The sequence below is a fragment of the Rhea pennata genome, chromosome 2 (genome assembly GCF_028389875.1).
Source record: "Rhea pennata isolate bPtePen1 chromosome 2, bPtePen1.pri, whole genome shotgun sequence".
NCBI lineage: Eukaryota > Metazoa > Chordata > Aves > Rheiformes > Rheidae > Rhea > Rhea pennata.
Window position 1 is genome coordinate 6852744 of NC_084664.1, and position 16760 is coordinate 6869503.

Genomic DNA, 16760 nt, shown 5'->3' on the forward strand with positions numbered 1-16760 from the left:
TAGAGCACATGTCCTCTGAAGCAGGAAACGAGAAATTTAATTTTAAATTAATTTGCTAGAAACACAGAACGACATTTGAAAGGATTGGTCCAAACTTGACAGTCTGGAAGTATTTATACAGAGAGCAATTTGCTTAACCAACTGCTTCCTTTGTGTCATCTGTTATTTCAGATAGTTATATTTGGAATAAAGTGTTTTTTTGCCCTTGGTATCTCTTCTGGGACTTCCTGCGGTGATGTGGCTTGAGAACAGAGGCAGGTAGCCTGTGGCTCCCTAGGAAAGGGAAACTCTCTTAGTCCATGATTAACTTTGAATGCCAGTCAATGCAAAAAAAAAAAAAAAAAAAAAAAAAAAGTGGACAAGTAAAAGTTAAATAGGTTCAAGTAATTATTACTGAAATCCTGTTATGCTTGTAATTTTTTTCTCAGCATGGAAGGCCTTCTGCAAGCAATTCAGCACAACCCTTTGAAATCAGCTTGAGTTTTATTAATATTGTAGTAGCAGCGCTAGTAATGACATGAACGATGGTAATGCTCCGACGAGCCGCGGCGCTTTCACAGAGGTCCCGCTCGCGCCCGAATCGATAGAGCCGAACCGATTTACGGCAGCAGCGCCCCCGGGGCTGGGCGCGCGGGGACCCCCCCAGCAGGGAGCCTCCCGGCGAGCGCTTCCAGGGAGCTCGGCGGCGGTAGTCGCCCGCCCCGGGAGGTCGCGGCGGGGTTTAAATGGCACCGCGTGCGCTGGTGAGCGGTGGGTCGAGTCAGACGGGTTTGCAGGAAAAAATTGTTGCCCGGGTTCCTGGTTTTAGCAAAGTGCTTACGGGTGCGTGCTCTTTTCCACCTGTGGTTAAGGCCCTCTGATAGCAGCGGGCGTCAAAGTAGTCTTAAACGCTTTGCCGCAGAGGAGCAGCGTATGTCTCAATGTTTACCTGCAATTTTTCCACATCTATTTTTAGAGAGCTTTTATCTTTTCCTGTGCACTCTGGGTCTTCCTCCTCTGCAAGACGTAGCTGGTGTTGTCTGGGTGTTTTTCCGCGCCGTGCAGAGCAGGCTCGTAGCGCGGCGCTGGGCGTTGCGCTCCTGCCCTTCTCCCCCGGGCGCAGGGGCGAACGCCGCCGCCGCATCGCCTGGCTCCCGAAAACGCCCCTCGGCTACCCGACCGAAGAGCGAGCTCCTTTCCGCGGTCCCCGGGTCACGGGAGAGCGCTCGTCTCTCAAAAACAGACGGGAAAACGGGTATGGCGGGACAACAGCCCCCCGCCAAGCAACAGCAGCTCAGAAAAAAGCTGGCCTGTTTTTTTCCCCCCTTTCCTACAGCCAGCCAACTTGACATATCCAGTTGCTAAACTCCAAAAGTTACGGCGTAAGTTTGTGTAATCTTGCTGCTTGCCATTTTTTTCCCTTCAGATGTCATTCCCTGACAAGTGTAGTCCAGGGTATTTTCTCTTCTAGCTGGGGAGTTCTCCTTAAGAAATAAACGTGCTATATCAAAGGAAAAGAAAATAAACCCATGTAGGATTATTTCCAGCAGGAAAAACAGCTGCAGCTGAGGGGGCAGCGATGCCAAAGCCCAGGCGTCCGGAGTCAGAACTCTGAGATTTCTGAAGAGTTAAGTGAGTTGCACGTGGATAAGCAGTTGAAGGCTGAGCCATCACCTCCAGTAGGGCAAAAAGAGGTAACAGAAACAACTTTCCTACCTGCTACTGCATGCAATCCGTAGCACCGGCTCGATAGCGCATATCACAGCTTTATACGGGGTTTATGGCTGGTAAAAATAAGTGCTTGCCTAGTCGCAGGACCGGTCACACAACAGGGAACAGTCGGTATTACAGTCTTATTCAAGAAGAGAAGATTTTGTCATTATAAAAAAAATTGCAATGCTTGGAAAATGTGCATTATAAATTAAAATACTTTAAATGGGATTCCAGGGGTTTTGGATAAACCCACAAATTAATCTATAATGTTAACTGTCTTACTTTATGAACAAATGTGCATGTTTTTTTTCTCTGAACAGCAACTCTAAGAATGACATCTGCTGACTTTGCAGGTCTAAACCTTGCTCTTACTCAAGGGCATCTGTTAACTGCATTAGGTTACCATTTTTTTCCTGTTAGCACTGCAGACCCAAGAAAGTTGCAAAAATTTAAGTACCTGACATTAAGATAGTAACCAAATAGTAAGCCTGAGTATCATTCTTTTGATATTAGCCGAAATATGACTCACTCATGTGTGCTCAATGTGTGCATATTGACCTTTATTTTCATCTTTCAGGATTACATTGTGCTTATAAACATAAATATCAAAAGTACGTATTTTTTGCATACTGAGTGACTCCAGGCTTGAATTCCCTGTATCCTAATTGCTGACTGTTTTTTTTCCTCCATACAAATTCAGCGTTTTGATGATATAATGTTGCCTTTATAATTAGAAAATGATGGTTCTCCTTTTTGAAAGCAGGAACTAGGGTAATATCGTGAGAGTCTGAGGAACTCCCTAGATAGTTGAGATTGGAACTGCTGGCAGTTTGGGGCAGGGGGGGAAAGAATTAATGAAGGTGAAAGGGTGACGTTGTATAAAGACACATCACACCTTTTCCGATTCTACCATACAATTGCTAGAGAGCTTGTGCACAGCAGGAGCAATCCTATGGTAGATCTTTACATGGGTGGAGCATCCCCTGAGCAGAGCTCATCTTGCCTATGCTGATTAATACTGTCATATGGACTTGGTTGAACTGAGACATCTGCACCTGAACTTGTCATCTGAGGCCCCACAAATTCCATGAGGGAGTTGTAACTAGTAGGAAATGTAAGATCATCTTAGGAAATTTTCTCACAGGGGATTAGGTTTAAACCCTTCATGTTTAAACCTTTTCTGTTAAAAAGATAAATAAACCCTGTTACCCTAAAATGGAGGTTAGAAAATTAATGTCCTTTTTTTAGTTCTATAATGAAATGTCATAATAATACAGGAACATTCTAGCCCTGATATATTCAGCAACATTGTGATAAAGAAATAATCCCCATTTCCTCCCTCAAATTTCAAAGGGTCCTGGGACACAGATGTCACCTTTCTATAGTAGAGTATAATTGATTCTATTTGTGGCTGCTTAGAAAGAGGTGGAGGAACATGGCAATACTCCAGGGATGACTTGAAATCGAACGGAAGTTCACATGAGGCTGTGAATACCAACATGAAAGAGCAAAGCCCAAAGGATGCTATTTTTGAAGGCCAGATCTTGCGTGGACATTACATACTTAAAACTCCTCGTATTCATAAGTAATCTTGGTGCCGACACATAAGGACACGACAATCTATTTGATGAATGTCCCAAGAACTTGCGACTAGCCGTATAAAGCCAATGACTGTGAGGAAGTAACTTAACAGATCTGGTATGCCCACGAGAGAGGACTTTGAGATATTCAGTCAATAACAGGAAGCTATAAGACGCATTGAATGTGTTCTCCATAAAACACTGTTGATGTCAGTAAAGGATACATTATGATTCATCCTATATAACTCATCAGAAAGACACTATAGAAACAAAATCAATGTTATAGGTGGAAAAGACCTCATAGAACAAAACAGTACATTTTTTCTGCCAAAATACTTCCCTGTGAGATATTCATACAGGTTTGTCCAATCTACCTTTAAACATATCAGACAACTTAGCTTTCTTCATTTACCAAAGGGAACAATTCACCTGCTTAGAAAAATCTCATGGCTGGGGATATTGCCTTAATAACCAGCCTAACTTTTATCATTTTTCAGAATATCATTTATAATTTTGCATCTCTGCTCCCTTTATTTGACTTTTTTTACATCTTTCTTCTCAACTCCCTCTGTTAGTTCCTTTCTGGAGTTTCTGTGCCAACAACTAAACACAATATCCCAAACACAATGAGTGGAGGATGTAGAAACCTTGTCCAGCTACGTAAGGCAGAGCTACTCTGCTGAGAAATAAAAATTAACCTCTACAGTGTGAAATCACACACTAGTGGAAGGTTTCCCAAAGGAGCTTCTGATGGATCTCGTTGTGTCTGCCCCAGAACACCCCCTTCCTTTACTGCAAGAAAGGAGAAGGAAATATCTACTGTCCTTTTTGCCACTTTTGGGCCTCTTTGCACCCTGCAGGTGCACACTGTCCTTAGCAGATCCATCCCCAAAACTTTGGGTCTTTATGACATTTCACTCAGCTAGCCTGCAAGAAAATACCACCCTTTCCTCCTCCGAGGAGTTACTGCATTTATTCAGTCCCAAGCTAGAGCAAGGGATTTTAGTGATCTGTGATTCCCATGATTGCTCCCCTTTCCTGTTCTCAGATGTCAGTGTTGTCTTTGCTTACTGCTACTCCCCTGATCCTTATCAAGTTTTCATGAGCATTCAGTATTGATTGGTAATGCTGTGTTAAGTTCGTGTTTCAGATCCCTTTACACACTGTCTAGATCTGCTGATTTGCATGTTTCAGGTATTCTAGATAGTTCTTTGTTTACACTTTTATCAATTTTCTTGCTCCCTTTTTATTTGTCTTCTTGTTGGATGTTTTTAAAAAGAGTTTTATTTTATTAGTCAATTGAATTTTGATGAGTTGCATCTCCCTCATCAATTGTTCATATGTCTCTAGATCTTTTCTTTCTGTTACTGAGTTCATGAAAACCTTCTTAACCACTTTATCCTTTCTGGCAAAGAGTAACCTTTGCTTCTTTTCCTACAAGCTTTCCTAACTTCCCCTCCTCTCTTATACATATGGTTCCTTCTTTTTCTGGTCCCAGTACAGACCCTCAGCCTAATGTTTTCTAAATCCATGTTTTTTGTCTCTTCCTCCTTGAAAGCTTTTCAAAATAAATCCTGTCCATTTTGTCTTGCATGTTCCTTATCTCCCTTTGACGCTGATGGATTCTAATGTTTTCTGAAAACTCCTCCTGGTAAATAACTCTAGCATTCTTGATTCTTTAAGATGTTTTCCTTGTAGTCTAATATAATTGCACTGTACTGTGTTCTGTGGATTTCCTAATCCGTCTCCACTAAATACAGCACTCTCATTGACAATGCTATCAATCTGACATTGTTCTCAGTTTTCTTTGATTTCTTTCTATTAGTAAGAATTATTTAAAACAAGGCTTCTTTCTCATTGGAAACTCTATTTTCTACATCCTACAACTGTATATGATTCAGGACGATTTCAGCATGTTTTGACATCTTCCTAACAGAACAGATAATGACTAAATGCATTCCCTAATGAACAGTATCAGAAAGTTCTGATTGTGCTAATACTTGGTATGGCATTTTTTTCCACCCTTGTGTACAGTCTGTAGTCTGTAGAAAATAGGCCATTCTCTGTATGATAGCTACATTCTGCATATGGGGTTTTTTTTGGAAGCTTTATCCACGTCTTTGACCTGTGCTTTTTGTTCTAACTTTCTTTTTGAACGTTATCTTTTCAATTCTTTGTAGTCCCTTTGAGCAGAACATTAAAAACCCTCACCAAGACTATGACCTTCCGGATACTGCAGTTAATTGCAGACAGGTAGCTCCCTTCCCTACGTGCAAGCACCACTGGAATGTTCAGTCTTGCCCATTTTACCCTGGGTTCAGCATTTCTTTAAATTCGGCTATAAATTTTGCATTGACTGTTTACACTGGAAAACCGAAGGCCCATTTTCACATTAATAATAAATATATGAAGCTGTGCCTATTCGCTAACTCCATCACCATCATCCTTATGGAAATAATAATTTATGTGTAAGAGCAATCTTTCATATAACTGTCTCACAGGTTGTTTAAAAGCATGGGTAAGTATTACTGTCCTCATTTTTTTAAATGGAGACAATAGTATTACAAGATAAAGCACAAAAGTTTTTAGTAGGCATTCAGAGAACACATAATAAGACAGTTAACAAATGACCAACATCTCCCGACTCCTGCTTATGGCTATTTCACGTTGCCATGATCCCTAGAAGGTCCCAGCTTTGTTATCAACCACTGGTGACAGATACTGCTCTGACACGTAGTCCGAAACAAACTCTGAGCAGGACTAGATAAATATTAGGTCTTTCACTTTAATAGCCAAGCTGAATAATCAAGGAAAGGATCACTTTGGATTAACATAAAATGTAAACATTTTATTCTACCTACTGAAATAAAAAATAGAAAAAAATCCTGTTTTTCAAAAGAAAATATTTTGAATCTGTTAAAGAAATGTTTGACCTGAAATTAAATTTCTATCTCATATATGGGTAGTCTATTTAACCCTTTTTAATAATTTAACTTTTTAATAATTTTAAACTTTTAAAATAATTTGGTGAAATTTCAAAATAAAACTTCAGATTTTGGTCAAAATCCTTTGCCATATTTAACCCAATTTCTTGCATAGTTTTGGCCAGCCTCAAAAACAATTTTTGAAAATAAGCCATTTCCCAGAACTGTTTATGCAGATCTACTCGAGTCGTCCTGTTTTAAATAGACGCAACAACCAGTTCCTCAGGAAGTGGCAATATTACTGCCCCCATTTTACTGAGGAGGATTTGAGATGCGCTGAATTCATGCCGCTTGCCCACGGCAGTGATATCAAACCTTTCAGGCAAGCCGTAGAGCTACTGAAAGGCGTTTGAAAGCCTGTGTCCCTCCTCTCTCGTCACCTTCGGATCCGATGAGTGGGATTGAAATGTGAGCGGCCACCACCACGTATCTGGGACACGTTAGTCCTGGGACAAGGCACGTGAAGGTGCCCTCTCACGGGTGCATGTTGTGGCTTTGGGTGACCAGTCCATCATTTTGTCCTGGTGACAGAGAGACTTCTGCCCATCTCAGAGCAGAAGCTCTAAGTCTCTCCAAGGAGAGGGCTGCAGGGAGCACAGCGTGGTCCCCACCGACTGGATTTAGATCCAGCTCAATTTCTCCCGCTGGACATGGGTTAGGAGCCTCAGGAAAAGGGTTCCAGACATAGAAACTCAGTGTAGATCCTCTGATTCATTCTTCAATGAATCAGGAGCTAGATCACAGTTCTGGTGGTTTACTGGTTCGGTTGTTCTAAGCTTCCACCTAATATTAACATGCAGGAGTCATTCACTGTCTTTCTAAGTTTTGTTTCTATTTTACTTTAAAATAACTTCTACATTTTAATTTTTATTGTCGTTATTTATGGGTCAACTGCTCACTCAGCACAGAATAGCTAGACCTGTCACTCGAGGAGTGGGCGCCCTATGAAGTGCATGGCGATTTTTCTGTCGTGATCACTTTAGCTAGGATATTAGCGGGGGAAAAAAAATTTCACTGCCTCTTTCAGGGCAATTGATCAATTTGTTTTCCTCGTCTTTGCTCTTGCTGACAACAAGCTTGATGAAATCAGTCTTTCTGAAGGCAGCACAGTGGATTTGACAAATCCTGCAGAACTGCTGGAACAGATCCCTGAGTTTGCCGAGGAGCTGATGGAGCCTGAAGATTGCTTCCCTGAAGGTAAGGGCCTGCGTATCTCACTGCAACGCCAAAGTGAGAAACCTCCTGTTCTCTTATCGAACGTGTCTCCACATTCACACCAAGTCGCTCTGGCTACTTGCAATAGTATTTCACTGGATGCACTTCATTTCTTAGATACTGTAATGCCCCAAACACATGCTCAGAATTACTTGTTAACATTAGTCTTTGGATTTCCAGAGTCTGATAAGCTGAAAGCATGCTCTGAATTGCTGTGCAGCTTCTAACTTGTTAGGCTTTTTTCATTTTCAATTTGTGCCATAAAGTCTTCTTTTTTTTTTTTTTTTTAGGTTGATTTTTCTAACATGGCCAATGAAGACCTTTGCCTTCCAAAATGTGTGCATGCTCAAATTTGGTAGAGAACTAACCAAGTCAAGCTGTTTCTGTTGTTTAAATGTAGCCACTTAGTAGAAACTGTCTGCCCAGTTTGTGAGATCTGGAGAGTCTCTTCTATTTATTCTGAAGGGCATTAAGATGAGCACGTTCTGTAACTTCAGTTGACTAGAAATGTGCTATATATTAGGGTATTTTACTTAATTATGTTACGTAACAACAATTCACATTTACATAACCACTTTTAATACCAGAATTCACCAACATTTTATTAACATCACCTTAACCCAAAACACAGGATTAAAAGCCAACAGTGTCCAAAGATTTATTCTTTAGCAAAATCTACAAGGTAAATACCATCCTAAGTTATTTCTTCTCAAAGCAAGTTCTATTCCAAATAATAACTCAGTCAGATTCTTCATTTTCCTTTAAATCTGGATGAGGGAAAATAGGATTAGTTGAATGTTAGTATATTCCTTTGAAAATTCAAGGACTATTCTATGTAACAGTCGAGCTGCTCAGATGGGATCAGACAGATATGATTTACTGGGTATATGAGTGCCCCTAAAGTCAGCGAAAATGTGCATCTCTATATGTGTGAGGAAGATGATTGAATGGGGTAAGGGAGACCTGCAGGGCTTACAAATGTCCCTAGGATCTAAACATTTTTTTGGCAGTTCTTTTTAAAAGCAGTAGCCAAAAATTAATGCAGTTGACTGAAGAAAGCATGGTGCTCTGCTATAACTATTCTGGTATATACAATAGTATTTCAAAATTAGATCTGAAGTTTTCATTCTTTCACAGTATATTTCTTAATGAGGCTAGTGAGCAGTGATCTATGTCCTGCACTGTAAAGCAAGAAATTAAATTACGATTCCACAGAAAAGCCTGTATTAAAAATGTGCTGCTAGTAATATTTCTCAGCCAAGTGCTGGACAATTTACAGATGCTGAAGCGGTGGTTGACCATGGTCACCTTCCAGTTTTTAAAACAAATAGAGATCACACAGCCCACCACTTCATTCAGTGCACATTTCCAGAGCAATAGCACTCTAATTTCTTCTTTCTTAGAACAACAAGAACTCCTCAAAATGGCATCATGCAGTACCATACCAATACCAATACAGTTTCTCAGGTCTTCTCCTGTGCCGTTAATGGGAGATGTGGTAGCAGCTACAAGCTTTACACTGTGGCTGCAGAGAAATGTAGAAGTGAAGACCTTGTGGGCTGAGCCTCAGGCTTACCAGTGGATTACCTTTGATTCTTTAGCTCTTCTAGCTTCTCATCAGTCCCTGTTCAAGTCAGAGTATTTTCCTTTTCTCCCAGGTACAATCAGCTGATCCTTGAGCACTGAATGGAAATTCAAAGAAAAGTTGCTGTCAGTCCTTAGCCTGGTCCACAGTGGTGCTGGGAGATGCAGGCAATGTCCTTTCCAGAGTGTCTGCTCCTCTTTCCCTTGGTGCACATATCTATGCAGACTTTTTAAAAGCTACTATGTAGGCCAAGTGTTTTATTCCTTATAGATTTGGGAAAAATGCATGTGAATGATCCCTCATCAAATTCAAAGTCAATGTGCTAAAAGCTAGAATTTCCAAACAGTTCTTACTGCAATAACATTAAGATTTTTTTATTTTTCATATGTAGAGAAACAAAGTATTTTCTTTCTTCTTCTGTTAAATACCATCCTTTGCATATTTTTCCCTAAACTTACAGTTGTAATAACGCCTCACAGAACTGTCATAAAAAAAAAATCAGTTTAGTTAGTTAGCTAATATGTGGTAAAGTTATACAGTACTAAAATGACACTATTGAAGGGCAAGCACTGAGCAATTTTATCTATTGTGGTCTTTACTGTCTAATAAAAAAGAGCTATAATAATATTTGGTATATTCAGGAGAATGACCACGTGGTGAAAGACAGATATTTGACAAGAAGTAAAGGAAAGGTTAAGTTGTTACCTGATTATCTCACCAGCTGTCTAAATTCAAACTATGATATTTCTAAACATATTCAGTGTAAGTTGTGTCCTGAGCAAATATGTTCAGGATTCAGTCCCCCTTTTCAGATAACAAAGGCAATGAAGATAATGCATGTTCTTGAAATAGTTGCTGAAAGTTTGCTGAGGTCACAGTTTTCCTGTAGTTGGATGACCCAGATTAGCCATAGGTCGTGGCTTTCTTGGGGAGACTTGTTAATTTGTTATCATCTCAAAATAGCTTTGATTAGGGTCAGCTGACAATATTCTTGGGTCAGGAAATGTGAAGCCAGGGTAGAGTCACAGATCTGGCAGCTGGCAAGTAATGCTGAGAAAAAACCTGATAGAACTGGAGAGATCTTGTTCCCAGTTGATGGGAAAGCAACACCTAGGTAATGCCAGCTATTTGGGTATTTTTTCCTCCAGATGCCTTGCAACACTCTAGTGGTGTTACCCCTATTGGTATGTGTTCTCTCTGCATCACAAATTGCTATTTGGACATTATCTTCTGTGTCTCACAGAAGGTCATTCAAAGGGAGCCCATGGGCCCAGCACTCTCCTCTCTCCCAGACCCTAATAGGAGAAAATTTTCACCGAGTCCTCAAGCGTAATTCCCCAGATACAGGCTGCTGGCAAACGGTTCAAAGGAGTATCATCAGATGTTTGTGCTGGAATGAACTACCTTGCTCAACACGCAGTTGATCGCAGCTCGTGACACCAAGGACACGCGCAGCCTTATTTTCATGTGACCATACAGGAGCAAGTATCACAGCTTGAAAATTTTGTGCGCTAAAGGGAAGTTATTCTGGTTAATGGTGGAAAGCTGTGTCACGTCCTCCCCAGTAGCTGTTAACGGCTGTTTAGAAATGTGAAAGTGAAGAGGAGCTTCAAACAGACCATTAAACTGAACAAATCTAAACTGAGCTGCAGCGGCTGTCACCAGGTGATGTTTAAACGCTGAGTAGAATGAAATCAAGCCCAACTGAACGTGCGAGGTGTCATCCTACACAGACCAAAACCACATTTTAAACTATCTTTTTCCTCTAGTCGCAATACCTGAGATACAATGTGCTTTTCCATCAGGAAGGACATACTACTATTTTATCATACAGTTTCAGACCTCAGAAAAGACCTACAGTCCTTTTGAATGTACAGAATCAGAATAACTCAGGTTGGACAGGACCTCTAGATTTCAGCTTGTCCGAGGTGGGTAGATATGGAAGGTTTGCAGAGATCATGTTCCCTCCACTGCTACCAGTAGCTTGGGAAGTCATCTGGGGACTCTTCCCAATCAGACTTGTTTTCTTGCTTGAGTACTCACCACTAGGCAGACTGGTTTTTAGAAACCTGGTTTAGCAGATATGTGTTAGAACAAGTTTATAAATATCTGCCTGCTTGAATTTGTGGTGAGGAAGACATAGTTTCTTTGTGTCATACATAAGCATTGCTGCAACCAACACTCAATGCCAAGCAAAATACTGTTTTGTGCTAGAAGTGAACGTCAGTCATTGGAAATTTCTGTGCAAAAGTAGCTACAAATTATCATGGTCTGAAAACAATGTAGAAGACATGTTGGATGACAGTATAGAAGAAAACAATTGCTCTTCTTGCTCTATTGAAGAGAAACAGCATCTTAATCTAGCCAAAACACATCTAACAATTTTATGTGAATTTAAATGTATATTGGGATGTGAACAAGCTGTGGAGTGTGAAGGCTCTACTCAGAAGCCTCAAATCAACAGGCTTGGGTGCTATGCATGCAGAAAGAAGTTTGTGTACTTCTTGTGTACTTACAACTGAGAGATTTGTTCCACAATGTGCCAGGGTAAGGCAATAAGGTCTAGCAGCTCCATGGTTATAATGCGCAACAAAAAGTGAGCGTAAAATGAGAGAAATATTTACACAAAATGCATTGCAAATTAAATTCCTCTAATTTTTTTGGTAGCTTGTTTGTCATTGTGGCAGACGTGTAAATGCTTTCTTTGTCACAGACTCTTTTCTGCTTGCATCTGCAGTTTAGGATCCATTGCAGTCTTCAATTTATGATTGTGCTGCAGGACACTGCAGTGACTGAAGGGAAAAATCCACTCATGAAAAACAAGCAAAAAATAAATAACTTTATGTTATACTGATGTATTTGTAATGATTCTCTGATGAAAAGGTCTCTGTTTAGTGAGAAATTGTACACAATATTCTAGTTTGAATTGAAAACAGCTGTTGTTCTTGGGAAAGTCCACCACTAATGTAGCTCAGTTCAACTTCACTGATTTGCCAGCAAATAATGTTGATCCTTTGTGTAGGACTTTCTCTGCTGTTCCATGTTTCTGTTGAAAAGTAACCTACTGTCCAAAAGGCTTTAGTGGAAATGAGTCCGTTTATTCACAAAAAAAAGATGTAGCCCAGCATGACTTAGGGTAGCAAAAGTGAGCCCTGACTAAATCAAAAGGCAGGCAACCTCTTCTATGCAACCAGCTCCCTAACAGCATTGATTTCAGGGCAGAAATCTATGAGACAAGGCAGTCTGGATAACGCTGTTACAAGAAATGCCGAAGGGTTTATTCGTGTCTTAACACTCGCTGTGTTAAAAGGTGTTAATGAACAGCCTTCTTCATGTGGATAAATAAGCTTTCAAGACCTGAACCTGGGATCTGCTGACCACCTGCCTTGTGGCAGAAGTCAGCTTTAATTTTGATTGCTCAGACCCTCACCAGATCCTTGGTCCTTGTGCACAAGGGAGCAGCCAGATCACCCCTAAAACACACTGAAAGATTTTTGATACCAAAGCGCATTTCCTGACACTTTCATAGAAATTGGGAAAAAAAGATTTGAACACTGACCAATGTCAGGTAAACTTTTTTTGCTGGATTATGTGAAGCTTCTAACTTTGTATTTAAGCTTGGGTCAAGGTCACCAAAATAGTGGGCTGGAAGCAGCATGAGAAATTCCAAACAAGCATAGGCATTAAATAACTGTCAGTGAGAGAAATCAGAAAATTCAAAATGGAAATATACCTTACTTACTCATTAAAAGACCTATTTGTGGTCATTATTTTCTTTTTCCCTTTCAGATTTCTTTTCATTTGTTTTTTGTTTGATTTAAGAGAAGATAAAAATAGAATTTCATCTGAATTCAACCAGCCTGATTATTCATGGCAGTGCTACTTGACACTAGTAATTGTAGCAGAATCTGGTCTAAATATTCCTGAACTGGGCCCAATCAAAAGCATGAGATGTAATAGTGCTGTGAGTTTGGGCTGACTCATCTGAGAAGCTATTCTAGATTTTTCAAGGTGTTAATGTCAGTAACCAGCAGGTTTTTTTATTATCAGAGCAGAATTGCATGAAAGCCATGGAAAATATATATATATATATATAGTATATATATATATATAAAGTAGTTTCAGCTGGCTTTATAGCTTTAAAAATACAACTCCATACATGTGGATTGCCAGATGAAACTGGCTGAATCAGCAGTGGCCTGTTTTCATCATTTTATAAAAATTTTGAATCACAAATGAAGCAACTTGAGATGTTCTGGTGCCCTTCTTGTTATTATTTAATTTGAAGATGATCTCCTAACTCTAGCAATACCTGGGCTCAGGTAGTCATGTAGGGTCTCTCTGTAATGGAAAGAGAGGGGTAGACTCCTCCAGGGAATGATTAGTCCAACCTATCTTGTATTGAGGAGCAACACTTGCTGAAAGATCCTAACCTTTTCCAATGACTTACGGAGCCTGTGGCTAGCTGAGCCTAGGCACTCATCTAAGAGACTAAAAGAGGCAATATCAGTCTAAGAAGTAATTTAGGACGAAAGGAGGGGGAAGAAAGAATGGAAAAATGTTTGAAGTCTGAAAAATGGTAATTTTTCAAAAATTAATCTATTAATAGGAACACAATAGGCTGATGAAAAGTTTCTTCTACTAGAAGCAATAGTTAGATATAGAGGAGAATTTCTGTTTAAAATGAGAAATCCACATTTAAGCTTGCTCATTAAGTTGTTTGAAGGATGAATGAGGGATCTGAGCCCGAGTCCCTGTTCTTCCTGAGTTGAAGCTGGGTGGGCAGCTGACCCATGGACTTGCATAGCAGCACAGAGTGTTGACCAGACATCTGCAAGCTGGTAATGAGCATGCTAGCTGGGCAGTCAGAAGCAGTATAACAGTTTCAGAGCACCACTGCTAAGGGAATGGTCAAGTGTCATGTCATGCTGGTGTGATCACACTGTGTGGGCATCACAGGCAAATAAGTGGTGCTCTAAGCAGTACTTGCATACAAATATATGAGCTCTGGGAACCTGATGTCATGCAGTACTGCATGCCTGAAGCCCATGCCGTGCATCCATTTCCTGATATATACCCACATCACACAGCTCACTATTGCTAAGCACTATACTGCTTTTAGCAAAAAGCACTGACTAACATAATATGCTTTTATTCTTTGTCATGATTCTTCAGTGTTTAGGATTGGAGTGTATAGAGGGATAAAACTTTCCTTTATTGGAGTAGTACATGACCTGTGAAGAGGTAAAGAGCAGGGAGTCATTTACTGTTAAACTAGCATTTTCTCCTACCATTATGTTCTTCTCAAATAGTTTGATTAATCTAGTGTACTTCAGCTGAGTCCAGAATATCTCTGAATTCCAGAGTACAATGATAATTTTGGAGCTGGGTAGATCTGTATGATCTATACTTAGAGCACAGGTAGCTTTGCATCACTGTAGAATTACTTCAACATAAATTGTTTCCTTTCCTGTTAGTCCCATCCTGAAACTTTATATGTTTCACCAAGCATATACACCTACCAAACATCTCAGGGATGGAAAGGAAGAGGAGCTCTAGGAGTGCATCACATATGGAGTACCATAGCAACACCCTGTAGTGCTGCCACTTCACAGCAGGAAGACCAGGGCTAATATAAACGTACAGAAAATGTCAGGAGGACCATGGCAGGCTTAGCAGCTCAGTTCCTCCTGGCAGAGTCTGGAACTCCGAAAACCTATCAGCCTGCTGCCAGCGCAGTCTGACTTCCAGCTGCATGGGAATCCCAGTGTCCCAGGAGCTACACTTGATCTCCTCACAAATCACATGCAGCTCAAGCACCTCAGTTATGCCACCTTGAATTAGCAGCATCTGCTGTACGCATAACCTTGGCATTGACCCTCTTTCCTTCCTCAGCTTCCTTGACTAAATATTATTTCTACTTGCAATAATATTGCATTACATCACCATAGTGAGATGTCCTCTGTTGTCACTTCTGAGCAGTTGCTCTATGCTTCAGACATGTTAGTAACCTTGGCCACTTTTCAGCTATGGAAGCAGTTGGCCTGTAAATTTTTATCGCATGATGAGGCTGATAAAATACCATAGCAAAGCCTCTTTCTTTGCAACACTTGGAGCAGGGATAAAGTTAAAAGCTTACTTTTTGGAAATAGTGTAGTTTCTGAGGGTTATATGAGCATATGTTGTGACATACAGCTGAAAGGCCAGCCTGGACAAGGATAAGTCCCAGATGTGTGCTCATCACAATTTTAAGTTCCTACCCAGCATAAACCAATGGATATAGCAATTTTCAAAAGGCAAATGTGGAGCCATCCATCACCAATGACACTGTTCTTTTACTAGGGCAATTAACTGTTTCTAAGAAGACTAAGAGTTGTCATAGTTTTGCCTATCAGAGATGTTTTTGTGGTCCCCATTTCCACTACACCATTTAGCTATCAGAGTATTCATCATTGCAATACTTCACTGAGATCAGAAAGTAGTATGAAATGCCAGTGGGGAACGAGCTTGTGGATGGAGAGACTCGATACCTAAATTTCCATTTAAATCAAAAAGGATTTAGCCACCTAAGTACCTTTCTAAATTGAACCCTAATGCCTTGTTTAAGCTCATGAAAGTACAAAAGGTCAAAGTCTGCTCCCGCTCTTCCTATGTGAATCCTTTCAGCACTTTGGACCCATCTGCGTGGCAGCACATCATCCCCTCTTCTCCCTTTCATCAAATTGCCACCTTAATCACTAACTCTAGTGGTACTGAAAAAACAAGAAAACGTCTTTCCTACTTTCAAAAGGATGCTGAGACTATTGATAATACCCTGCTAAAATCATTAGGCCCATTGAGTTATGTTGCCTGAGCTTAGCTAACACAGTATAATTGACCTGGGGTGCTGGTGACTCATTGCCAGCATTTTATATGTCATTAAAAATCATTAGGAGAAACCACTGGGGCAGATTTTAAGTGATTTTGAGTATTTTTAAATAGAGGAGTGAAAGGGGGAAACAGAAGGCAGAGCAGAAGAGAATGAAAAGAAAAACAAGAGATGAAAGTGTCTACAGAATAGCTCACACCTACAGGAAATCTTGTTTAGAGGATTTATTACAGCTTTAAGCCTTAGATAGGCTTTTTTTAACAAGTTCGTTCTTTCTTTCTTTCTTTTTTTTTTTTTTTTTTTCAGTTTGTGTCCGATTCTTCCCATGTTGTTCAGTGGACACCACAAAGTTTCCAGGCAAAATTTGGTGGAGGCTGCGGAAAACCTGCTACAGAATTGTTGAACACAACTGGTTTGAAACTTTCATCATATTCATGATCCTGCTGAGCAGTGGAGCCCTGGTAAGTGTAATAGGATTTCCTGGTCAGTTGAGAGCAGACTTGGGTCTAAGAGAAGGCAATCTCAGAGTAGCTGCATGCCACACCTTACAAGTCCTTACTGCTCATTTCTCAAAACGAAGCATGTCCGCGACATATCTTCTCCTTTTTTTTTTTTTTTTTTATTTTATCCATCTTTTCTCTATCATGGGGAACCTTCTTGAGTTATAACATAAAATTATGATGTGCAAATTTTAAAAGCACATCCTTAAGGAAGGTGTGAGGAAGCTGCCAAGAATTACTACTTCAGTGTCCCACGACTGTTCTATGGCAGTCCCCATCTGGAGACTTGTCTTTTGATCTGTGAATATCTCTTTTTTTTTAACCCACTTTGTAATC

General features: G+C 40.2%; 1 protein-coding gene across 4 annotated transcripts in view; it reads left to right on the forward strand.

Annotated features, from left to right (window-relative positions):
- The window catches only part of LOC134136755 (sodium channel protein type 5 subunit alpha-like), a 213825-nt gene that overhangs the window by 153690 nt on the left and 43375 nt on the right, over positions 1-16760 (forward strand). The window contains exons 17-19 of one of the 4 annotated variants that reach the window (XM_062568777.1): positions 1515-1673; positions 7333-7453; positions 16231-16385. In XM_062568777.1, the coding sequence (XP_062424761.1) occupies positions 1515-1673; positions 7333-7453; positions 16231-16385 (435 nt within the window). The remainder of the gene's footprint in view (positions 1-1514; positions 1674-7332; positions 7454-16230; positions 16386-16760) is intronic. The other 3 variants (XM_062568778.1, XM_062568779.1, XM_062568780.1) reach the window with 3 other exon arrangements.